This window comes from Aricia agestis, chromosome 5 (assembly GCF_905147365.1).
Source record: "Aricia agestis chromosome 5, ilAriAges1.1, whole genome shotgun sequence".
Classification (NCBI taxonomy): Eukaryota; Metazoa; Arthropoda; class Insecta; order Lepidoptera; family Lycaenidae; genus Aricia; species Aricia agestis.
This window is the reverse complement of record NC_056410.1, coordinates 538,137-564,920: the sequence shown is the minus strand read 5'-3', so window position 1 is coordinate 564,920 and position 26,784 is coordinate 538,137. Positions and strand designations below refer to the sequence as shown.

General features: G+C 41.0%; 1 protein-coding gene and 1 long non-coding RNA gene across 3 annotated transcripts in view; one reads left to right on the top strand and one right to left on the bottom strand.

The window, feature by feature from the left end:
• Positions 1-26,784, bottom strand: part of LOC121727425 (anoctamin-4) — a 43,233-nt gene that overhangs the window by 13,090 nt on the left and 3,359 nt on the right. For both annotated transcript variants that reach the window (XM_042115268.1, XM_042115269.1), the window contains exons 2-7: positions 9,670-9,913; positions 9,046-9,164; positions 6,205-6,360; positions 4,437-4,604; positions 3,829-3,933; positions 3,294-3,428 (exon numbers count right to left, since the gene is read on the bottom strand). In XM_042115268.1, the coding sequence (XP_041971202.1) occupies positions 3,294-3,428; positions 3,829-3,933; positions 4,437-4,604; positions 6,205-6,360; positions 9,046-9,164; positions 9,670-9,910 (924 nt within the window). In that variant the 5' untranslated portion in view covers positions 9,911-9,913. The remainder of the gene's footprint in view (positions 1-3,293; positions 3,429-3,828; positions 3,934-4,436; positions 4,605-6,204; positions 6,361-9,045; positions 9,165-9,669; positions 9,914-26,784) is intronic.
• On the top strand, positions 15,196-26,703 carry LOC121727439. Its single transcript, XR_006035674.1, has 3 exons — positions 15,196-15,330; positions 18,478-18,484; positions 26,693-26,703. It is a non-coding gene; the product is annotated as an uncharacterized LOC121727439 (long non-coding RNA).

Below are 26,784 nucleotides of genomic sequence, written 5' to 3'. Positions count from 1 at the left end.
GGACTAGCAAAAGGCGAATTACTTGGTCTTACTATTCCCGCTTGTAATAGCTCGTCCACTCTATTACGCATAACTTCACGCTCATTCGGTGATAGTCTGTAAGGACGTCTTTGTACTGTACGATTAGTATCCACTAGTCTTATCACTAACTCACCCGTACTTACACGCGTAGTAGGAAAACCCATAATGAAGAAATCCGAGTATTGTCTTAAAATACCTACCAGTTCAATGACCTTATCGGCAGGCACGTCAGTATCAATCATATCAAAATTATTGCAAGACGACGTTACATTCTTAGGACTACAGTAATTTACAGTTACATCTTTCGTTAAAATAAAGTTAGTCGCACTCATCGTTACAGAAAACCCGTTACTCAAAATCTCGCGGCCTATGAGAATATCACTTCGCAAAAAGGCATCAGGCAAAACGTGAAATAGAATCTCGATTGAATATCCATTAATTTCTACTCGACTTAATATTTGCAAGGTACAATTGACATTTTTATCGCCTATGCCCATTAATGAGACCAAATTATTAATTCGTTTCCCGCTAAATTTATTTGAAACACACTCTTTCATTAATGAGCATTCGGCACCGGAGTCAAAATCGAATTTAAAACACTCACCAAAGTGACTTAAGGTACTAGACGGGGGTGTGACTTCACACAGGTCGACACGCTTCACCGTTGGGGTTGCAGCAGCGCTGGATCCACTCGCAGTACAGCGGCTGGCGATGTGGCCAAGGTTGCCACACTTGTAGCAGGTGATAGCGTTGCTGCCGGCTGGAGAACGCTGTACCACCCCTGACGCAGAAGCAGTAGACGCAGGCTTCTTAATGTCAATTTTCTTCGTGCGACAGTGTGCTTGCTTATGTCCGAGCTTGCCACACGCATGACATTTGATTTGCGGAAACGTTTCTTGCTTCATACGTTTCTCGTTCGTGACGTCATGCCGGGAATCTACAGGAGCCTTGCGTTTTAAAAACGAGAAGGCCTGCAGTTCTTGTTGCAGCTGACTGCGCGTTGTTAGCTCCGTTGTAAAAGCAAGTCGTTGCAGACGGCTGTCAATTTGTGCCAAATGAGCGACCACAGTTGACACTGCAATTTGTTCTACACTCACATTCTTCCATCGGCTGAGCAGCGACGTTATAAGACGACTGGCGTAGGCGGAATAGGTCTCGTTTTCTTTTGGCTTTTCATTATTTAAATTTATGAGGGTAGCCGCTGAAGTTTCAACGGTTACAAATCTAGCCGTGAATAATTCTTTAAACTGGGACCAAGTAATTCCTGGGTAGGTAATTTGTGGCAGCCATGCCGATGCGGAGCCTCTTAATGCCTTACTTAGCATCATAATCAGTTGCCCGCCTTGGACAACATCTCCGTCCAAACACAGATCGGCCGTTGCACACCACGATCGCGCATCCGCATCTTGCCTATCCGGATTAAACTCTGGCAAAATAACGTTATTACTCACAGCTGGTGTCTTCAATGTTTGTATCAATTCACGAATTTGTTGATTCTGAATTTCGAAAAGTACCCGCCACTGATCTTCATTTTTCTCAAGGTTATTTGCCTCTTTTGCACGATTTGATCCCAATTCTGATGTCGGAGGATCAGAATTTAGATCAGAACCTTCAGACATTGTGGGCTTAGATGGGTATCGTGCAAAAGAACAAAACTTGTAAAAATCAAGTTGTTTATTAATTGTCTTCAAATCAGATGTCTCAGTTATAACTTATAACACTGTACACAATCACTATTCACTCAACACTTCACAGCACATTACACTATACACTTGACACAAAGCGAAACGTAGGACAGTTCCGTAAGCACTGGTTGTCTGGTCGACGACTGGAGCGAAAGTGAGAGGCACTCCGCCCCACCAGAGCTTTACGACTCTGTCGAAGCGCGCCATAACTAAATTGCACCAATTCGCCGCTTGGTGGCGCACTTGCGCTTCGTTTCGTGTCCGTATTCATGACCGGTTACGACATACTTTACTGCACAACGTACTTTGCACCATTTTATGGACAACCTTATTTTACCATGCACAATTATCGACGTCGGCAATGGGCAGTCGGCAGTCCTAGACGAATTCACGTGTATTAGTCCAAAACGGGTCAATGTTTGAATAGGCAAGGCATGAAGTCAACGAGATGCTGCACCAAGAAGAGATCAGCGCTAAATGAAAATCATTGAGACGCTTAATTATTAATACCGAAAACCAATGATGGTTGGCTACAATTATTGGTAAATTCAGCCAAAGTCCTCGCTTTGATGATCTTTTTTTAACTGCTTATAGACGTATAGTCTACACCAGTACCTTTCCCATTGTGGCTGATAACACTCCCTTGTGGGCGCTGAAGGACTGAAGGGCGGCGGTGTGGGACCCAGAAAAAAAATGGGGGCGTTGTGTAGAGGCATGGTGGGTGATTTATTTCATCAGGATGCATTTTAAATTGAAACAATGGGGGCGCTAAAATATAATTTGTTCTTAAAGTGGGCGGTAGACAGAATAAGTTTGGGAACCTCTCTAGCACTTCTCTCTTGTGTATATAAACTTAAGAGGATTCCACACCGCCATTTTTCCCATACAAACGCTGTCCCTTGTTTCCTCCCTGGATAATGCTAGTAGAGTTATAATTTTTTTCCTGAATATCTACGGCCACTAATATACCTTTTTTTCATAATTTAATTATTAAATAAGATATGAACGTTCAAAAACCCAAAAAAATGGCCAGATTTTCCACTGTGTTCAAACGTCCAGAAAACAGATTTGGATAGATTATACAAAAAAAGCAAAACATAGGAACACGCCTTTTTTTAATCTTTAATGAAAAAAGTACTTAAATCGGTTAAGTTTTGGAGAAGGAATCAGGGGACAACGAATCGTTGATTTTCTGGATTTTCTGCAGTTGTCTCTATCGCGTTCTGCGGTATAGGCTTGAGGTAAGGGAGACAGCTATAGATATTACACGTACTTTTTTTTCATTTCTCTAGCTGCTGTGGTATCCTCTTAAGGTTCGTAATCTTTTTTCGTTCCCAAAAATTCAATTAAAATGATACTTTATGACAGACTATACTCCTAAAAATTCAAATAATATCCTACTCTATGACATATACTAATTATAGTCTATCATAAAGTGGCATTTTAATTGAATTTTTGTCGGTCGCGATTGGCCGCGGTAAAAATCGGAACGGCACCTTTAGTTTATGTCCACAGTTTGTCTATACTTTCGCATTTGTACTGGTGGCCGTGCTAGGGCTACTGGTCTACACGTATATCTTGCAGTACCTGGAAGGTCTTCCTGTAGTCGCGGCGGCGCGCCTCGGCCTCGGTCATGACGCCGAACTCCTCCTGCTCGTACACCAGCACCATGTCGATGCGCCGCCGCCCGTCGCGGAACATCAGCGACTCCGGGTCCAGACCCTGGAGATATGCTAGCTGTTATAACGCGGTCACATTAACTTGACGCATGGTTTGATGACGTTATTATAAAGTGGGCAGGTTATTGCATTCCAGTGATGCGTCAAGGTAATTTAACCGTGTTGTATATCCGCTAAATCTAAGGAATATTGCATCATTATCATTCAACCTTTTCTTCTTTCCTCGTCCCACCCATCTCCCTGAGCATCTGATGTTAAAAAAAAATGTAATCATTGGAAGACTATCCCATGTCTATTCCTGGGCGTCTGAGACATCTGCATGTTATGTTTTTAACGAAACGGGCAACAAATAGAGATACAGGAACACTTTCGTGTTTAGAATTTGAGACCACACTCAATCATGTCGCTTTTCAGATATAATTCACCATATAATCACATAATACCTCAGGGCTGGTTTCACCAATGTTCTCCTCTTTTTCATTCGGACGGTCCGGCTGCTTCTTCTCTGTTTTAGGTTCGTAGTCTGGCGCTCTACCTTCAGTTATGTCCTGAAGACAGAGAAGGAGACAAATTATGCGTTGCATCAGAATAGGGAACTCATCTGATGTAACGTATAATTCGCTAAGTTTTTATTTTTTGTCAATGACCGACGATGCATTAAGAAGAGTATACCTTAAAACAATTGAAACAGTGGATGGTGGTCACACTCCCCGTAACGTACGGAGTTTGACGTAAAATAAAATTATCACAAACACTACATAATTGTCCAATACGTAATTACGCGATAACAGTCATGTCCGCGTCGAATGTTTTTCGTCACGCGTGTTTCAATTTCATTTCATTATTTTAGCTTTTAACAGTATCCATAAGGTGTACCATCAGAGAAATTGATTTATAGGCAAGATGACGGACCAGGTTTATTCGATTGGGCTATGTTTAATGCAGCTGACTGCTGATCGTGACTAAAATAGTTAATTTGCCATAACCCGATATAAGCAGATTCGTCATCTGCCTACGAATCAATTTCGCCATTACTACCATATGGGGGTACCTGCGGCGGCAGCGGCGTGGCGGGCAGCGGCGTGGTGGCGGCGTCGACCTTAGAGCTGAAGGCGCCGACGGCGGCGGCGGCGGCGGCGGCGTTGCGCACCAGCCGCCACGCCGTGCGCGACCGCCGCTCCTCCGAGCTGCCACGCGACAGGTCGTCGCGGAGACACACCTGGACGAGTTACTTGATGTCATTGGTACTGGCATCATGATTCATGACCATCTTATTTTACACCATGTAGTGAAGACGCGTAGTGTCAGTAGGTAGGAAAATAGAGAGTTCTTCTATATTTAAATGTGACACCTAAAGTGTAACTTAATTTACGAAATAAAGCACGATTTTATATAGTGGCAGTACCCACAATTCGTCTAACAATCCTGCATCCTGCATCATCTATCGAAGTTTCGGAGACGGCAAGATATATACAACGTCTGAAATGACGTCAGTGAGCTTCGGCCTGACCGAGCCTGCTATCTCTCTCGGTCGAAAGATCTTCCTTTTCGGTCGCCACTCGCCACTAACGTCGTTAAATTGGTGACCACCGACACGAACACTCCCCGCCCCTCCGCACCACGTCAGCAGACATCAAGCAACCGGGTCGCCTCGACCATAAGCCGGCGTTGAGCGTCCGCGCCGGTTGAACTCGTGTCTGGTTTGAACGGGGTAGCCAAAAGCTACAAAGACCGGTCAGCAAGCAGAGCACGGGACCCTCTCCTGGTCATTGCACGGGTAGCTTCTACCCACACCTGACAACACAAGTGCATCGAAGAATACCACAGGTCTCCGAGGAGTGGTGTGGCGGTACCAGTGTTGCAATCAGACGTTCCGATTTTGGCGGGACTTCCCGATTTTTTCATCAAAATTAAATGTGACAGGCTCAGTCCCGCTTTTCGGGGAAAGCCCGAACGTACGTACGTACAGCGTGCTGAGAAAGGGAGGTGCGTAAGAGTGTGGGAGGTAGAGGGTGGATTTTCTTTGGCTACTTTAGCTATCTATTGTCACGTAAACGTTTTGACAACTGAAATGACGTCAGTGGGCTTCGGCTTGACCGAGCATGCTATCTCGCTCGGTCGGAAGATCTTTCTTATCGGCCGCCACTAACATCGTTAATAACTAAAGTATAATTTCTAACAGGACACCCGACAAAGTGTCAGTCGATTGGCATGATGGTCTCAACTCTCAGGTCATCGACTCGAATCTGTACGACCAATGAATCATTGGTCGTACAAATTCGAGCGTATGCCTTCTACGGTCTACAGTACCTCTATATAGCACCGACCCGATTACTACCTGACCTACAAATGCCGCCAACGGAAGGCCTCATTCCAGCATAAATATTTGGATGGAAATCGATTAGCGAAGCTTATTATAAGCTTTAAATATTTATTATAAGCTATAAATACCCATTGTTTAGTTTCGTGTCATTAGCCAGCAGTGCCGACAGAGCGCACCTTTTGCGAGTTGTTATATGGAGCTGTATGTGTACCAACAGTCTGGCGTCCTCGTTTATTGTAAGTTTAAAATACCACAGTCACAACTCACAGGTGCATCCAACACCAAGTTAGCATGTACAAAATATAGATATACATTGATGCTGGGATCAGGAGCCATAAATAGTATCCGTATCGTACCACCGAAACTCCATTAGACTCGAGCGGGTGTGGTACAGCAAGTGTATCATAGACACAGGCTACAGGAGAAATGCAAAAGAGTTAGACCGTTTCCATGGTGGTTGGGTAAAAACCCTCTACCGGTGGGTGTGCTTAGCTACCTTGTTGGCGGGGCTCTCCATGATGTCGGCGAGCGAGGTGCCGAAGGCGGAGTCGGGGGCGAGGCTGTCGGCGGAGCGCCACGCGGGGTGGTACGGCGTGCCCGGGAGCGCTGACTCGTGCGAGCGCCGACGACCGTGCGGCGGGTTGGACGGGAACTGCGGGGATATCGTAGAAGTAGTCGTAGAAAAATCACGCTACGTGTCATATGTCGGGATCTGGTTGGTAATGTCGATTGATAGAGTCGAGCCCCCGCAGACTGCAGACTTTCTGTCGGCCGATAGTTTGGTCGGGTTGGGCTGTTAGCGCGCACACTACGCCAACTAAACTGTTGGGTTGGTTGGTTTGTTGGTTGGCTCGGTAGACAACCGAGAGAGAGTTGGCCGATTGCTCTCGCACGACCGTCTATGGCAGGGGTCACCAAATGGCGGACCGCGGTCCGCATCCAGACCGCCGACCCATTGTGTGCGGACCAAGCATGTTAGAAGATGAACTTCGTTAAAAATAAATTTCGGTCTCGACTTACTGCTGACCATATCCAGGATTTAATGTCAATAGCTTGCATCAATTTAACTTCGAACAAGCAACAAACATTGTCACTTTGCTCATTGATATGATTTTATTACCTTTGTAATTTCCGTAATTACCTTTGTTATAATTTTTTTTATAAAATGTGTGGACCGCGAAGGTCTTTGCATTTCTCAAAATGGACCCCGAGTGAAACTAATTATTGGTGACCCCAAGTCTATGGTTCCTTTTACAGCGATAAAATTTGAATGGAAAATACTCGATTTGGATTTCTGCCGAGTCGGTCGACCAAACAATCGGCGTTGTGTGCGCGCGTGGAAAAACGTCGTACTGATTTAGCATCGGCCGACAGTTTGCCGATAGCACAGAATATATTATATTTGCCGATAGTTAATTTGAAGGCAGTCGTATAGCGGATAGTCCATCAAACTTAATTATCGGCCAACTCGGTATCGTTGTAATATGCGCATTTTCATACAGCTTCATACTGATCAAGAGCCCAACTAAACTATTGGTCGATTAAAAGTCTGCAGTCTACGGGGGCTCTAAGACTAAAACTTCCCTAAGATCCAATATAACATAAAGGGAGTCTCACAGTCGGCATGGCGCGGCCATGCCGACTGTATGGGCGCCGCAGACTCGATCACACAAGAAGTGTGTCGTCTGCGATCTCCCTAAAGTGCTCTACTACGTTTCTAAAAAATCGGCCAAGTGCAAGTCGGACTCGTGCACGAAGGGTTCCGTACCGCTAGAGAGCGAAAGTAGGCAAAAATTGTGGTTTTTTTTGGAACAAAGTTCCTTATCGCGCGTTGCGAAAGGGGGCTAGACGGAAAAAGCTGTAACGACATGAGTTACTCTACTTTCGTTCACAAAAGTGTCGGTATTAGAACTAAGTAGAGCAAAAATGCTATAGTTGTAAGCCGTGCGGTAGCGCGTGTTTCTCTCTCTCTCTCTCTTTTATGTGTTTTTTATATCTTCGTTCCATCCGGGTGTCCCTTGACACCTCTCAAGTTTTATTTTTATTTTATTATTAAAGTAAAAATAAAATTGAGGGTTTAGTGAAAATTACAAGTGCCTTCCCGGTGCTTTCATTGACTACGAGCAAAGAAGGCCAAAAAATCACGTTTGTTGTATGGGAGCCCCCCTTAAATATTAACTTTAATTTATTTTTAGTATTTTTTGTTAAAGCGGCAACTCTCGATGTCGATGTCTTCTCAAACATCGATGTGCGTTGTTACTCGACCTCGCTGGGAACTTCATAAATCATAAACAAAAGCACTCAGCATATTCTATAAAACTTGAAAAAGTCGCAGATATTTTGCATGCACGATATGCGTCAGCCGTGTTATTCAACTATTTATGAGTTAATAGTTAAAGAAACTTTAAAAGTTTGAGAAAGGAACTAAAAAGTGCTGGACGAGAACCAGAGAACGAGAACTATATTTATATAGCTCAGCAGCTACTTATAGGACTCTACCGACGTCGTGACAAGCTGATAACTCATTAATATGCAGGAAACGACTAATAATAGATGTACGGCAATTTGTGACTATTCCCACGACTACTTCAAACAATAATTAAGTATGTATTATATAAAGCTGCCGGTTTCTGGTATTTTACAACTCTGTGGAGAGTGGGGTGTCATTAGAATGTATGTCGTGCCGCGTGCGTGGGCGCGAAACGGAAATCGATGCTCTCAGATATTTATGGGGCGAGGGTGAATATCAAAGTCGTATCGTGGTAACTACCTAGGTACGTGATTTAACTACCTTTAGGGCTAGATTCATTTTCTGAATCCATTTAATTTAGTCCAGTTTAGGGCTTAGTTTTGGCGCTAATCCAGTTACAGTGAACGCTAGCGCTTAGCACCAAAAACTTTATAATATAACAAGCTTTTGCCCGCGGCTTTGCTCGCGTTAAAAAGTAATATTAATTATTATTAATCAAGGTATCAAAGTCTCAGCCCGATCGGTTTAAAATTGATAAAGTTTCATACAAACTTTCATACCCTGTTTCACCCCCTTGGGGTAGAATTGATCAAAACCCTTTCTTGGCGGATGCCTACGTCATAACATCTACCAACATGCCAAAGAGCCCGATCCGTTCAGTGGTTTGGGCTGTGCGTTGATAGATCACTATGTCGGTCAGTTAGTCACCTTTGAGTTATACAATATAATATTTAGATTTAGATCTATACTAGACTTTAAAGTGCTCGTACTGGATTAGGTTCAGAATAATAAGAAGAGTCACCGGTTGATATATCAGGCAGCGCAATGTTCCCCAATGTTACCTTAAAAGTGAAAATGAAATCTCACCTCGTCGCCACCATCGGAGAGGCTGAGCTCGGTCCGGGTGGTGGAGGTGGAGCTGGCCAGGTCGCCCCACGCGTTGTAGCTCGACACGTACGCCGTCGGCGGCTCTGAGCTCGTGCCGTCTGAAAATACATTATTGCGTTGTCTATTGCCACTATCCATGCTATTGAGCCGTTGCGCCAAAATTCTTTTATCGTACGGGAACCGTACATTTCCTGGGATAAAAAGTATCCTATGTCCTTTCCAGGGACTCAAACAACACAATCGCTTTAGCGGTTTGGGCCTTAAGAGGTAACAGACAGACAGACACACTTTTACATTTAAAATGTTAGTATGGATTGTGAGGATCACTGAATCAGGTATTCTAATTTTTATTCCAATAATTAAACGCGCCCTGTAAATTGTTAGAGTGGTCAATTTCCTGTTACAAAATTGGTTGGTCGCTTGTTTTCCGAAGCACTTATATGAAACGAGTCTTATAGTGCCGATTAATTTCTAAAATATTTATTTAAATCTGTGATAATAATCTAGATGCAACGATTATCGTTGCATCTAGATTATTATCACAGATTTTTTGCAATAAGTAACAAATAAAAGCCACAAGCTTTTAAAACGAGACAAAGGTACCCTCTCTGAAGTTCTCTACCCTGCGGCCATCCTTGTCCCGGTGGGTGGAGTTCTCGCTGTGGCTGCCGCGGGCGCGCTCGGTCTCATACGTGACGCGGTCGAACAGCGCCTGCTCCCGGTCCAGGGTCTCCTCAGCCTTCTGCCCCACCCTGTCCGGTCGCACCGTCTCCGTCGGCGCCAGCTGGTTCAGCTTTACCACCCGTTTCACTAGTTTCTCCTCCCCGCTGGAGCCATTGTCCATGGTCTGTGAAGAAGTAGTATTATTAAAGTAATGCTTTATCGCTGGGGCATGTTGCCAAACGAATAATTCGACGGTCACATATTTACAATACCCCAGGGTAGCAGCAGTGTGCTAATTAGCACTTAGTAGTTAGCGTTATCCACTATCGAGGACGACCTTGATATCCGTGCGATACTAATGGGATTAAAGGCAAAGTTTGTCCGTCTGTTTAAAAGAGTGAATTTAAGTCCTGGAAAATTTAAGGATATTTTGTACATCGATGAAGTGTATTTTACCAAATGAGATGCCGCTCAGCGAGGATGCGGGCAAAACAACATCAATTAGTAGGCTCTAAGCAGCTATTAAAAACGTAACACTGCCCGTTACACATTTTATTTCCTAAGCTATTAGGAGACAATTAAAATAAAATCATTAGTGAGTATAACCCCATCAACTGTCGGGCTAGCTAGGAGGTGGGGTGTTGGGGTGTGCGGAAGGGGGGGGGGGGGGGCGCATTGACGCGTCACCTATGTCCACTATCCATGCTATTGAGCCATTTGGTGTACACTGTACACTCACAAGTCACGACAATTATAAAGGTCTTCATGTAAACTTGTCATTGGGAGGCAGGGCTGCTAGCTACATTCGGCAGAGGACGTTTAAATCCCGCACTTGTCAACGTTTAATGTGTACCATCAATAATAATAATTATCCTTCTAAGCTTTTTATAGACTAGGAGCTAGGTCACTTGTGTGGGTCTCCACTCTCCACTTTCTGGCTTTCTGGGTACCCTCAAACGAGTGCATACTCCGGCGAGTGTACTCCATCCTACCTAGCATACGCCAACGAGATATCTCACTCTCGAGATAATTAAATTTTGACATTATGAGACGAGTAGTTACTCGTCTCATAATGTCAAAATCTCGACATTATCTCGACCAAACTCCATAAAATGTGTTGTTTCGATGATAGATCTACGCGAGAAAAAATGTTTGTCATGCTAGGGTAAATAGAGATGAAGAGACAAACCATAGAACATCGAGAAAACATGTAGAGTGAGATATCTCGTTGGCGTATCTAGCATAGGCTGATCACCAAAATAATATTATATCACCGAGACTCGTATTGACGAATCGATACTGTCACACATGACGTCTATAAATAGACTATAATTGACACACGAATAAATATCGTAGATAATCCACCGCGGCACCGTGAATCAGACAGAGTATACTACGCTACTAACGGGTCACGATGATGTTTTCAGTAATACGACGTGGGAGATTTACAAAGGAGTACAAATCTGAAATCATGTACAATTAGTAAACCAGATTTTCATCACTACATATCTAGAATTGACACTTGTAACCATTTTATAGATTTACATTTCTAGAATTCACACAACCAGCGCCATTGCCAGGACCAATCTAAGGTACCTATTGGTCCTGGCAATGGCGCTACGACTAAGCCAACAAAACTGATGTATAATGTACGAGTGTGACAACAGCTTTCGGGTTTTAGCTTCCCTGTTTCCATACGCAGCACAGGCTAGCGGACAATCTAGGAACTTTCAATACTCTACTTTATCTTGGACGACGACGCAGGACGACGGCAGACAAAACGAGATTATCTCTTCGGACCTGCTACCCTCGCTTGCTCGGAATTTTCGCGCCGCTTTTCAGCAAGGCCGGGCAGCTCATATCGGAACCTCTATGAATCTGATTTGAGCTGGTCACAGCCCACAGGTGGGCGGTGGCACGTTAATGCCACGCCGATCGATCCTGCTCAATAATTCACGCGCGCCGTGGGAGCCCGCGCTCCGCCGCTGCCGCTATATGCCCTGGTGAAGGACGACGAAATTGTGACCACAGATCATCTTTAATGTTTTTCACTTTTTCGTATCTTTATGTCTTCGACCCCGACAGTTATGAATAAGGACTGCAGAAGCCATGAGGAAGTGACGCCTAGCTCATAAGGGGCGATTTTTTGACCTGGTATTGATGTCTACCATTTTATGTTTCACAATATGTATTTCGATTTAAATACATCTATGGTCGAATTGATGTAGTAGAATTTTAATCCGGAATCCTTATCTGTAACAGCCATGAACTATAATTGTCCATTAATCATCAGCCATCGACCATCACGCACACGCGAGGGTCGCGCCAGGTTTCGGCGCAGCGCTTTGAGTGCACTGTGTTACAGCTCACAGGAGGATTTACCGAAACAAGACCTAAATAATCGGCAGGTCGTAAACCGATGTTAGTTATTCAAAACGCAAACCCTTAAAACGGAGCGTATATTCCTTCTTTTAAAAGGCCGGCAATACGCACCTGCAACACTTCTGACGTTTCTAGTGTCCATTGGCGACGGTACAGTAGTTGCTTTTCGTCAGGTGACCTGTTGCTCATTTGGCCCCATATTATAATATTAGGTCCTTACATATGAAATTGGCGTTTTGTATGTGAGGAAAATAAAGTCGATTTTTTTGTATTTAAATATAAATTTAATTAATCAAAGTATGTACCATTGTTATCGATGCATTTTTGCCATCTTAAGGGTAGTTCGTTGATCCCTTTACTAAAAAAAACGGAGGGACGAGAGTCAATAAATTCTTAGAAAGCGGTTTGGACTGACACATCAGAGTTGCATTTTTTTCCTTGTAGGAAGTTATCCAAATTCCGCAAAAATGGTAATCTGTTGGAGCCAGGTCCGGGGAGTACGGTGGATGTCGCAGACATTCCAATTGCAGCTCCTCCAGTTTTGCGGCCGTCTGTTGTGCAATGTGTGGTCTAGCGTTGTCCTGAAGCAGCAGTGGCCTAGAGCGATTGACCAGCCTTGGTTGTTTAGCTGCTAGTTCTTCCATCATGGTTTGCAGTTGCTGACAAAAGATATCTGCCGTAACCGTTTGGCCAGATTTTAGTAATCTGTAGTGAACGACACCGGCACTAGTTTACCAAACACTCACAAGTAGCTTTTTCTGAGTCAATTTTCGCTTGGGGCAGGATTTGGCTGATTCTCCAGGGGACAGCCATTGCGGCGAACGCTTCCGATTATCGTAAAAGATCAATTTTTCATCACAAGTAATGATCCGATTTAAATTTAAATTATTAAAGTTTGAATATATTTTAAAATCCCTTCATTATTGTGTCGGTTGAGCATTCCTTTTATCGTATCGAGCTTCCGATTATCGTAAAGGATCCATTTTTCATCAAGTAATGATCCGATTTAAATTTAAATTATTAAAATTAAAATTTTAATAATTTTAAAATCCGACGGTAGAACTCATATTCGTAAATAAAGCGATATTTCAATTTTTCATTTCATTTCAGGTAAATTGAATCCCACCAAAACATTAAATGTAAAAAGGAGCCAAGCGAAATATTGCATAGCCATGCAATATATCTATCGTAAAAAGTTTTTAGATCACATTCAAGCCAAGCCTTCAACTTATTTTGTAATTTAAATCAACATTCAGTGAATTTATTATAGTGGCTTGGCAATGAGCAGAAGAAAAACAAATATAAAACTTCATATTTGGGGTAGTTCATACTTACACAAACGGCGTGTTTTTTAGTATGTAACGACGTATGTGGACGATGGTACCCAATAAATCCAATCAGTCGCTGATTATTTCTCTAGTGCTCTATATCCATAATGGTAAAAGTAAGGTTTTTGAAAATTTCAGAAAATACATAATTGTATTTCAACTTTAATAATAATTAATAAGTAATAAGAAGTACATAAACTTGTGATTTAAGGGGGGCTCCCATACAAATTTACGGCACGGGACCATAATATGTACGCCAGTCCGACTCGCACTTGGCCAGTTTCATAATATTCCCTGTCATTGTGGATAACAACCTACCTTGTTGCCAAATTTCAAGGTTCTAAGTCTGCTAGAAGTACCTTAGAATTTTGATGATCTGTCAATCAGTGAGTGACAAAATGTAGTAACTTTGATCATCCGTAACTATTAAACTATTTATCGAAATGTTATGTAATTTGGAGGCTAAGCTAGTTTTAATATTTGCTCCTAGTCACCGAAATTCTAAATCCCTAGCTTTGTTAACATCGAAGATAAAGGGGGTGTGAAAAAGCCGCGAACCGCTTCGAAAAAAGTATGCTACGGCCGTGCCTTTGCTAAAAAGCTTGGCTGGAGCACTGCCGTGCTCCCAGATAGGTGATAAAATATTTATACTTAGTCATAATTAGAATGCCACCTCTTATAACTGTACGAAAGAAAATACAATGGCACATTTTCGTTATTATACGATCTAGATTCTGAACGAAGTATAAATAAATAAGCACTGAGCATCAAAGTATCGTTGAACTTTGATTCGCTAATGAGTGCGCAAGCGACGTCATACCATCAGTTATTCCGTGATCGTACGTCAGGTGTCAGGAGGTGACGCCACCTCCTCGCTATGACGTACATATACATAGTAGTCTAAACTCTAAATAGTTAATCTAATGAATGATTTAGCTAAGACGTCTCAGAGCGCCATATTGTCTGTCTTTACAGTTTCTGCGGCAAACTCTAAGAACTAAAGCTCCTGTTAGGCTATTTTCCACTTGACTATATTAATTGTCTCCATACTCAATAATAATTATTGCTATAGGTATTATTAAATTAATAACTATAACTTTTGGTTAGATCAAAACAGCGGGAGTAAAGTTATAAACAAAATGCGTTAAACCTGTAGATTGTAGTATGTAGACTGTACTGGTCTTAGTTAGCCTAAGACCAGTGTGGGTTTAACGCATTTAATGTTTTACGAGCCAATCTTCCAAAAAACTCACGTAGTGACTAGTCAGTATAGCTCAGTCAACAAATTACTTGTAGAATGTGCGAGCGGGAACCTGAGCAATTTCTGCAGGACCTTATTCAGGTTGGTTAAGGACAAAACATACTAAAAGCTTATTAAATTCTCAATAAATGAAATTCTATACAGTTTTTCCAAATTCTCATCCGTTTCCGAACTACACGCTCAGGAAAGGTAAAAATTAAAAAAAGGTTTATTTTAAATATGTAGATATTCCTTTCTAATTCCGTTTGCAGCGACAAAATATTGTTCTTAGTAAAGCCTCAGATGCTGGTAAGTCGTCTATTGTTCTTGGCGTCAAGATCAGAGAGGGGTCAGCTCATTCCCGATGATTCCTGATGTTTTTTTATACAAATAACTAAGCTGGCAAACAAGAGTATGGTCTAACTGATGTAAAATAGTTACCATAATGCATAGTTTTTTAGTTATTGACGAAAAACCAAAAATTTAGACCTTTGTCTCCCCCCCCCCCCTCTCCCCCCGGCTCACCTCCTAGACGTCAGGACTTTTAGTATGTTTTGTCCCTAATCACCCTGCATAAGTTCCAGTAGAAATAGCTTAGGTTCCCGCTCACGCACTCTATACCCTCTTTTGAGTCATTCGTTAAGCGGACTAGTAAGTAGATTGTTTACTACTACATTCACGTCAGTACCTATCTAGAATAGTATCTATGTATCGTAATCAATACCGTTTGATTAGAACCGGTGACCTCGCGTGTGCCGGCCGCCGCATCCGACCGCCCGCCGCCGCCGCCGCCGCCGCAGGTGAGAGCTGAAGGAAGGTCTGTGGTTGGGTAAGGTCGAATGCACTCGGCGAAGAAACTTCCAGAAGAGTTTTAGATGTTATATATTGAGGAGACCACGGAAGACGGGTAAAACATATTGTGGTAAAACATATGAAACTAAATTATTGCAAGTTTCACAAAACATCAAAGACAAAAAAAAAATATTTCTGCTCTTTTTTAAATTCATGACTCATCCCCAAGTGTTGCAGTCCAAAATTGATATTGCTAGCAATTAGAAAGGTAATTCCAAAGTTATAAAAATGAACTTACTCTGAGGTAGAGAAGTCGTCACACTTCCAAACATAATCATCATTAACGTTAAAAAAGGTTCTTAAATATGTACTTGACGGTTTCGCGGAAAATGTATTGTAGAGTGCCCTGCAAAGTAGCATTATATTGATAGATAGAGCTTTTGATAGAGCTTATTTTTGGACACGAGTCAAAACTGCTCAATATAATTTCAATTGTGCAAAAGTGGCTACTAAACCTTAATTATAATGAAACTGAATTACTTCTATCAACTGTATCGTAAAGTACACACACACACACGCACGTACGCACACTCACACACTCACTTTAGACAACCATGATAAATATTAATGTTAAGTCCTTCTCATATCCGCGGGTGAGACCTGGACACCTGAAACACAGGGTATCCTAGCTTAGGCTCCAGTTCACACTCTAATTTAATATGTTAAATACCTACTATGTTAAGTTGTGTAAAAAATAATTTTTATTATTATTTATTATTATAAAAATATAGATTTTTGTATATATTTAGTGCATTCGAAGCGCGAAAAATAATAAACGAGTAATTAACCACTTAAAACTAAACATACTGAAATAAGTAGAGTACCGAAAGAGTGTAATACTAAGAAAGCACTATGAATATATTATACAAAGTGATAATAATACAGCTAGGCTATCTATTCTATTCAGCTCTCGATTTATGTATAGGCAATATACTATATAGGCCATGACCTATAGGCGGCAGCGTCCTCTGGCGTCCTAGGGGGGGGCAACAGCGTCCTACGATGGCGGCAGAGTTCGTAGTTCGTACATAGGGGCGGCAAAATTAAAGTGGCATAATATACTATAAATCCGGCCTGATTATATTCCCACATGAAACTACATAACAGCGTGTGTTACAGAATATAATATAATAAAATGTAACAAAATATATCTACCTTATAATATTACGGCGACCACTCGTCAGTTACCGGCATTAGCCAGTAATAACAGAAGGTACTGTTCAATTTCGTTATACCTGTCGATCGGCGCTGTAAATCATGAAGCATTCTCGGAAAGTGTATAAATAGTCCCCATCAGCGGGCGCTTGATCTACCGCCCACAATAGCCGTGACGCGGATTAGAAGTTACAACTGCTAAGGCCCGTATAAAAAGTCAGTACTCAAGATGCATCTCAAATCAAATCAAATCAAAAATATTTTTATTCGGAGTAATTTTTTTACAAAAACTTTACCGAACGTCGATACTACGGTGCCTACCACCGGTTCGGGAACTAACCCGGCGAGAAGAACCGGCGTAAGAAACTCGCACGGGGCCATCTTTTACTAAAAAGATGGAAAATTACAATTTAAAACATATACAGTACAACACGGTCACATTAACCTGACGCACCACTGGAATGTATATGCAAGCTTCGTAATCTCGGTCTCAAGACTCGGTTCAGGCTCTGTGATTGGTTGGCTGTCAAAATTTGGACCAATCACAAAGCCGAACCGCGTCTTGAGACCGGGTCGTATCTTAAGTACTGACTATTTATACGGGCCTAAAACTATTGTGAGGTGTACTCAAACTATTACAAGCTGCACTCAAACCCTAATACCGTGTAAGTACTTATGCCGCTTTATGTTCGAAACCGCAAGCAGACTCTAATTACGGGTCATAAATTATTGGACTCGCGCTGAAGGGTTCCGTACCATTCCGTACATTATAGAGCAAAATTAGGCCAAAAATTGTGTTTTTGTATGGGAGCCCCCTTTAATTTTTTATTTTATTTTTATATTATTATTAAATATTAAAGTACACACATAACTAAAGACTTTGAAAAAATTCAAGTACCTACCTGTTGCCATTATTGATATAGAGCAAAAAAGGCCAAAAAAATGATGTTTGTTGTATGAGAGCCCCCCTTAAATAATAATTTTATTTAGTTTTTAGTATTTGTTGTTATAGCGGCAACAGATATACACAATCTGTGAAAATTTCAGAAGTCTAGCAATAGCGGTTCTCGAGTTACAGCCTGGAGACAGACAGACAGGCATCGAAGTCTCAGTAATAGGGTCCCGTTTTTACCCTTTGTTAGGGAACCCTAAAAATGAGTATCAAAAAATTTTCCGTCATCCATCAACGGCCTCGCAAAATATATCTTGCCCCCAAAAAATTTGATATGACCCGCAGCCCGTCACTGATGCCAAATAATCAATGTAACGCTAACAGAAGCCACGTTACTTCCTTCCGTCCAATCAATTTTAATAATTAGACAACCATCATACGTGGGAGAGCCATGCTTCGGCACGAATGGGCCGGCTCGACCGGATAAATACCACGTTCTCACAGAAAACCGGCGTGAAACAGCGCTTGCGCTGTGTTTCGCCGAGTGAGTGAGTTTACCGAAGGCCCAATCCCCTAACCCCTACCCTTTTCCCTTCCCTACCCTCAACTATTCCCTTCCCTTCCCTTCCCTACCCTCCCCTATTACCCTATTTCCTCTTAAAAGGTCGGCAACGCACTTGCAGCTCTTCTGATGCTGCGAGTGTCCATGGGCGACGGAAGTTGCTTTCCATCAGGTGACCCGTTTGCTCGTTTGCCCCCTTATTTCATAAAAAAAAAAAAAAAAAAAAAAAAACATTGTATGGATTTAATCATAGTGGTTACTAGTAAGTGAGTAGCCGCTACAAGTTGGACATATAATATAACCCGATCCCTGAGGCCTGAACTCGGCAGCTCTACAGCAATCATGTCAATTATCCGACAATTGACAAAGGTGGATGTAATTTATTGCACTCAATACAGTTTTTGCGGTAAATGGGCAATTCCACGCCTCCGCTGACGGCCTAATGAGCGCGGTATTATCAACGTCAGCGCTTAACTACGTGGGGACTCGGTTGATGAGCAGAGCTGACTCTGCTAATGTACATACGATGTCCTTATATGAGTTCTGACTTCTGAGTGAAGAGCAAACACAGGGTACTGATAGAGCGTCAGCACCTCTCCTAAAGTTCAACAATACTCTGCTTTTACCTGAGTATAACATAGCCTCTCCACGCCCATGACAAACCAATACAAGCGAATAGCAATTACCAACATGTAGAGGGGATTTTTTTTTGTCTATGATTGCCCATTTTCACTGCTGGCTGTGCATGCTATAGACAGCTTCGTTATAAGTAATGATTTGCATTATTCTCCTAACATACTATTTACTGACATAGTATAATATATGCCGGCAATCACAGTGCAGCGTTGTGTGACTTGTGTCTGAGATCGAGCAAAAATTCCATGAGCCTGGAAAGCAACAGGTGAGGTACATATTGTTCTGTTGTAGCGTCAACAAACAACACCGAATGTTGTTGCTCGGTCGTTAATCGGAGTTTTATCATGGATCTTAACGTCCGTTTTTATGGAATCAATATGGGAGGAATCAATACGGCGATTAACCTCGACACGGAAATCAAAAGGATTAAGTATTACTATAATAATTACTCTTCATGCTCGGCTCATGTTTACGGGAGATCGATGTTTGATGTAGTTTAAAGAAAGAAGGAAAATATTTCTGAAAAAGCCGTTGCCAAAAAAGTTATTCAAATAAATCTTATTATATAATAAAATTCTCGTGTCACAATGTCAGTTACCGTACTCCTCCGAAACGGCTTTACTGATTTTTACCAAATTTTATATTCAGTAGGTCTGAGAATCGGCTACTGGCTACTTTTTATAATGATAAGTGCATTTGTTGAATAAATAATTTTATTACAATAGTAAATTATTACAACTCGAGACTCACGGCGACCATTGCTTGTGCGACGGGATAGCGATGGACGTTGCCATGGTGCCGTACTTATTAAGTCACTTCAGTAAAATAATATGGGCGAAATACTTTATATGGCAAAACAATATTTGCCGGGACAGCTAGTATATTATTTAACAAGATTGTCTAGCTTCTTAAAAATCTTGTCCCAGGCACTACAGTATTTGAGGAGTGGTTACTTCGCTCTGAAAAATAAGTACTGTATAAATCATCCACAACGGATGTAAAGCCCTGGTTTGGGTTTTTTTTTGTCTAGCTTACCTACAACATATTTAACCTACGAATTAATTCGGATAAGGTAAAGCGGAAACACAAATCCAATACAGTTTAATCGCAAATCTGCGACATATTAGATTTGTCACACAATTTATTTGTTCGGTACATTTGTTAAAATAAATTAGGTGAATCACTCTTCGATTCCTAGAATTAAGATCTTAAGTCCCTCATCTTCTTGGCTTGACTCTACATAGTTGCTTAAAACTTTATGTTTCTTGAAACAAAGTAATTTATTGTGATAAGTTGCTTTACTTTTTAATGCCCATTTTCTTAATTTTTTGACTAGATTATCCATCCGCTAACGTTTTTTATTAAATAACTCCAAAATATTAAGCAATTACCAACGCTTGTGAACAGATAAACTCCTGTCAAAAGCGTTCAGAAACTTTAAGGTGATTACACCTTCCTGGCATTAGCCAGATTCGTTGTGTACAACTAAATGACCTTGCCGAAGAGGACTTGACCTCCGGCACAACATTTAGCAATATCCCTGCGCGTGCCCATGACATTGAGCCGCAGGGAAAATATGAATTATTCAAAAATCACACTTCAAAAGTTCCTGACAGGAATACTGAGAAGTGGGAACTCCTTAAAGTCGCACTTAACAGTCGACGCACGTTTATTATCGAAAGTTATGAGTTAGTTCGTTATCAACTAATTAAATTTTTTTATTTTTTATTTATTGAATGATTGTGATTTATTACTCTACAATACTTTCAGAATAGTTAGTATATATTAAGTCTATGGTTTACTCTGTGCCTAGCCTACCACATGAGTACCTAATCCGACTAGAATAACTTAAAAAATGTGACAACTCTTTATCTATTTTTCTGACGCTCAATCAGGAGCAAGTGGCAACCCACATAATATGGTCCGGGTGTCGAACATAGAGAAAAGAAAAAAGTAATGTTTTTTGAAGTTAGATTAATTGTCAATGTGAAAAAATATGAGAGATGAAAAAGATGTAAAATGATTTTGTGATTTATGTTATAATGTTCAATAAAGAGTGATTTCAGTTGATGTGGTTTTCTTCATGGTCCTTCAGAAGCTGGATTCAATGTATGAACAGGTGACCTATGGATGAAAAGTAATAGAATTTATAATTTCTTTGAGAAAAGAGTTGTACAATATGGAAGGTCTCATTCGAATTCAAAAATCTATTCAAGCTCAAATAACTAAGGACTATACCAACTTTAAGAAATCTCCCAAGGTGAGAATTAGCCGCTCATATGTAAGGGCAAGATATTCAAGTTTAGAAGCGGAATGGACGAAATTTCAGAGTAATTATTATGAGTTAATAGCGATGGCGGAACTTACAGAAGAAAAAGAGTATTTAGTAAAGGACTTACATGACGAAGTCAAGGAAAATTATTATGCCTACAAGGAAGATTTGGACGAGGCACTTGAAGGCTTATCGATCACCGCTGCATCCTCAGAAACCAATTTCAAAGATCATAAGGAGGAGTCACCTAAGTCGATCACCTTACCAAAAATTGACATCCCAATTTTCTCTGGGAAGTACGTTGAGTGGCCCACTTTCCACGACCTATTTGAATCGATTATCCATAAGAACACGGATTTAGCCGGTGTACAGAAATTATACTACTTAAAAGGCCACATCACAGGGGAGGCCGAACTTTTGCTGCGGCATGTTCCAATAACAGAGGCCAACTACGAAAAAAGTTGGAATATTATTAAAAAAAGATACAGTAACAAGCGGTACATCGCCAATAATATATTGGCTCGCTTGTTTGGGCAACGGAATTTGCACACGGAAGATAGCAACGAAATTCGAAGTTTATTGGACACAACGAACGAATGTCTCAATGCGCTATCAAATTTGGGATTTGACATTTCAACGTGGGATGTATTGATAGTTTACATAGTAAGTCAAAGATTGGACACGGAATCTAGAAGACAGTGGGAACAAAAGATTTGCAATAATTTAGACGATTCACCTGATTTAAAAGAGCTATATACCTTTCTGGAAGGTAGATTCCGAGCACTGGAGTTTTTAGAAGTAAAGGAGAAAAGGTCGTACATAGAACAAAGACATAGACCAAATGTATTCTCAGTCTCTGCTGTCGTATGTTTATATTGTAAAGAGAATCATATATTAGAACAATGTCCGAAATTTCAGCAACTGGATTTTAATTCCCGAACAGAGTTTATACAACATAGCAGATTATGTTTTAATTGTTTTGGCGTCAACCACACGGTCTCAAAATGCAGGTATTTTAATTCTTGTCAACGATGCGGACGTCGACACCATGTACTGCTCCACTCCGAAAACCCGGCGGCGTCGCAGGGTCTCGCTCACGCTTCACAGTCCCCAGCTGGCCATGGAATTGAGATGAGTAATATTATGACGAATATGGCAAGCAGTCCTATTGGTGCTCACGGAGAGGTAATGCTAGCTACTGCACTAGTTAAAATAGAAACGAAGAAGGCATGTATTATATTGAGAGCCTTGCTCGATCAAGGCTCTCAAGCCTCTTTTATTACAGAGAGGGCCGTTCAATTATTAGGACTTCAGAAGTCCGCTACAGAAGGGGTAGTATCGGGTGTAGGAGGCGATACTCAGAATTTATCAGTTAAGTACATGGTAGGATTTAAATTACAATCTACTATAAGACCTTTTAATTGTGATGTTCAGGCTTACGTTTTAAACTGTTTGTCGTCTTTATTGCCAGCAAACCCTATTAAAATTAGAGATTGGCCTGAATTTCGAAATATAGATTTAGCTGATCCTAGATGTGACAAGCCTGGTAAAATAGACTTACTGCTAGGTGCGGATCTTTATGGGCTCATATTAACACATGGTTTAATTCGACATCCATCAGGTAGTTTAATAGCTCAAAATACTCTTCTGGGATGGATTGTATCCGGTCGCGCCCCAGCACAGACACTTCGCGCTCGCAGTATATTAAGTCTGCACATTCGAGATGAGTCGGTAAGTGAATTGTTGCGTAAATTCTGGGAACTGGAAACTGATCTTCCAAAGGATATTGTATCCGCAGAAGATAAGAAATGTGAGGATTTCTTTCAATCCACAACGTGTCGAGATGAGTCAGGTCGATACATTGTTCGTCTTCCCTTTGTGAATGAAGTACCAGACTGTAGGGCAGGTGAGTATCGTAAAGTGGCCTTAAAGAGATTCCATTTTTTAGAAAGAAAATTAAATAAGGATCCTGAACTCAAAAGAGAATACTCCAAGGTGCTTAAGGAATATCTTGATATGAATCACATGGAACTAGTTCGAGATGAAGATCCTGTTCATCAGAGAGATAGTATTTACTTACCTCATCACGCAGTAGTGCGTCCTGAAAAAATAACGTCAAAGGTGCGAGTTGTTTTCGATGCATCGTGTAAGGGCGCTCATGGTAAGTCATTAAATGATTATCTTTTAGTTGGGCCACGACTACAACCAGATCTTCGCCATATTATTTTAAATTGGCGTACTTACCCCATTTGTTTTGTTGCTGATATTGTCAAAATGTATAGACAAATAAGGGTCTCTGCCGAGGATGCCAACTATCAGAGGATCTTGTGGAGAGATAATCCAGATGAGGAGGTTCAGGATTATAGGTTATTAAGAGTTACCTTTGGAGTATCTTCAGCTCCATTTTTAGCAGTAAGAAGTCTACAGCAAGTAGCAAAGGATGAAGGAGATCACTATCCCTTGGCAAGGGATAGAGTTCTGAAAGAATTCTATATGGACGATTTCATGTCAGGATGTGAAAATGAGATAGAAGGAGTAGAGATCTATAATCAAGTAGTCGATATGTTACATAAGGGAGGGTTTGAGTTACAGAAATGGAGAAGCAACAGCGCACGATTGAATGAAGAATTTAATGCAGGGAAGGAACATAAAGAAAGTCTAGAGTTGAAGTCTGATGAGGTAGTTAAGATTTTAGGATTAACTTGGAATGTGAGTCTTGATTGTTTTCAGTACAAAGTTAAGTTACCAGAGTCAAAGGGTTTGATCTCCAAAAGGACTATTTTATCGAATATATCTCGTCTGTTTGATCCTATGGGTTGGGTCGCACCAGTTACTGTAAAAGCAAAAATTTATATGCAAAAGTTGTGGCTTGCGGGTGTTACTTGGGATCAAGAGGTTCCCAGTGACCTATTAAATCAATGGGTTTCTTTTCGGGACGAGCTTAATGCGTTAAATAACTTTATGATTCCTAGGTGGGTGTCTACAGGCAAAAACAGCAAGGTCGAGCTCCATGGTTTTTGCGATGCCTCAGAAGCGGCCTATGCCGCCGTAGTATACCTTCGGGTCATAAATGAAACTGATGCACATGTTAGCTTGTTAGCGGCTCGAACAAGGGTGTCTTCACTCAAGCAAGTCTCAGTCCCACGTCTTGAGTTATGTGGAGCAGTTTTATTAGCAAAACTTTTATATGAAATTTCAAACGTATTAGCTATACACAAAACACAACTCCGAGCTTGGACTGATTCGACAATCGTGCTTGCTTGGTTGAGAGGTGAGCCTCGAAGGTGGAAGACCTTTGTAGCCAACAGAGTTAGTGAGATTTTGAAGGTTTTAGATAACGATCAGTGGTCACATGTGGAGTCAGAACAGAACCCCGCCGATTGTGCGTCACGCGGAATGTCGCCAAAGGAACTTATGCAGTATGACCCTTGGATTAAGGGCCCTTGTTGGTTGCGTGATCGGCAGTTTACTGTTCCAGATAGTCCCGTTGTTTCAGTGACATTGGAAGAAAAAATAATAGTGCATACAGCAGTCTTCCAGACGAGTTCAGAGTTACCAGTTTGGACCAAATTTTCTTCCTTACAAAAGCTGTTGAGGGTTATCACATATTGTTGTAGGTTTATTAGAAGAGTACGAACTAAATCGTTAGAAACGTTGAGTTTTATTACGGTAAAAGAATTGAACGAATCTTTGACTATAGCTATAAAATCTTGTCAAAAAATTTCCTTTCCAGAGGAGCTGCATCGGTTAAGTTTATCTAAGTCTGTTTCAAAAGCTAGTCCACTTAAATCACTGTGTCCATTCTTAGATGAGGAAGGCGTAATACGAGTTCAAGGAAGGATTCAACAGAGTCAAGTGGCATACGACGTAAAGCATCCTATTATTTTACCTCACTCTCACCATCTGTCCAATTTGATTGTAGCTGATGCTCACTTAAAGACGTTGCATGGTGGATTTCAGCTTATGTTAAACTACATAAGATCTAAGTTTTGGATCATTCGTGTCAAGAGTCTTATAAAAAGACACTATAAGACATGTATCAGATGTTTACGCTACAGTCAAACAAGTATTCAACCCTTTATGGGTAATTTACCAGAGGCACGTGTATCTGCAAATCGTGCTTTCTTAAAAAGCGGGGTTGATTACACTGGTCCAATTAATGTGCGATTGTCCAAGGGCAGAGGTTGTAAATGTAGTAAGGGATACATATGTGTGTTTGTGTGTATGTCCACACGCGCCATACATCTAGAAGCAGTAAGCGATATGACCACGGCAGGGTTTTTGGCAGCATATGAACGTTTTGTGGGTCGCCGGGGTTATTGCCAAGAGATGTGGAGTGACAATGGATCGAACTTCGTTGGTGCTTCGAGAGAATTAGTTAAATTATTTCAAGGCGAGAATGACAGCATGATAAAAGAAGTAGGGGAGAATCTCGCTAATCGAGGAACCGATTGGCATTTTATACCACCGCATGCACCTAACTTTGGTGGCCTTTGGGAAGCGGGGGTAAAATCTGCAAAATGGCATCTCAAACGCGTTTTAGATGGATCGACTCTAACGTTTGAGGAATTGGCAACCCTGCTTGTAAAAATAGAGGCATGTCTTAATTCGCGCCCTTTGTACAAGGTTATGGATGGTGAAGAGTTAGCTTTGACCCCAGGACATTTCCTGATCGGGGAACCCCTAATTTCGGTACCTAATAAGCAGTTAGAGGACGTCAAGAATTGTAGTCTTTCTCGGTGGCAGCTGATGCAAAAAGTCGTTCAACAATTTTGGCGCAGATGGTCAAAGGAGTATTTGACAACTCTACAGAATAGGTATAAATGGTCAAAAATTACTCCTGAACCGAATATTGGTGATATCGTTTTAGTGAAGGAAGATGATCTTCCTCCAACTAAATGGTTGTTAGGAGTCATTACCGAAAAACATCCAGGTATTGACAAAATCACCAGGGTTGTCACATTAAAATGTAAAAATAATTCTATAAAGAGAGCAGTTTCAAGGTTGATAATTTTGCCTAACATGTTAGAATAAACTTAGGAATTTTGATTATTGTTATATTTAAGAATATTATTACTAATATTCATGGTGGGCGGAATGTCGAACATAGAGAAAAGAAAAAAGTAATGTTTTTTGAAGTTAGATTAATTGTCAATGTGAAAAAATATGAGAGATGAAAAAGATGTAAAATGATTTTGTGATTTATGTTATAATGTTCAATAAAGAGTGATTTCAGTTGATGTGGTTTTCTTCACCGGGAGCTGTCAATCTCAAACTTTTGAGATTGACAGCTCCCGGACCAACATAACAGCTTAAAAAATAATGAATTTAATTTCAGTTGTTATAGCTTTCTGGCACAATAAATGTTAAAAAAATATATTCCTGAATGAATAAAATGATTGTCGTTCTTTGTACTGAATGGTGAATGGAGAGAATATAATGGATATAATGCATGGGTCCAATTTTTACCAAACAAGTGAATACAATTTTATTAATCTTTTAAAAATATAGTTTACAATGTTAAAATGATACGTGAATCTGTGACATCCGTAGTTTCGAGTTCCGACTTAACCCGCGGTTCAGACCACCAAGTTAATATTATATTAACTATAAATATTAACTATAAAGTTGACATTATGCTAAGTACTCACTTACGGTTTTGCTCGATAGTTTAGTTTTACTCCAAATCGAACAATAACCACCGTGTGGACCGCAAACCTGACAGCTCGAAGGCTC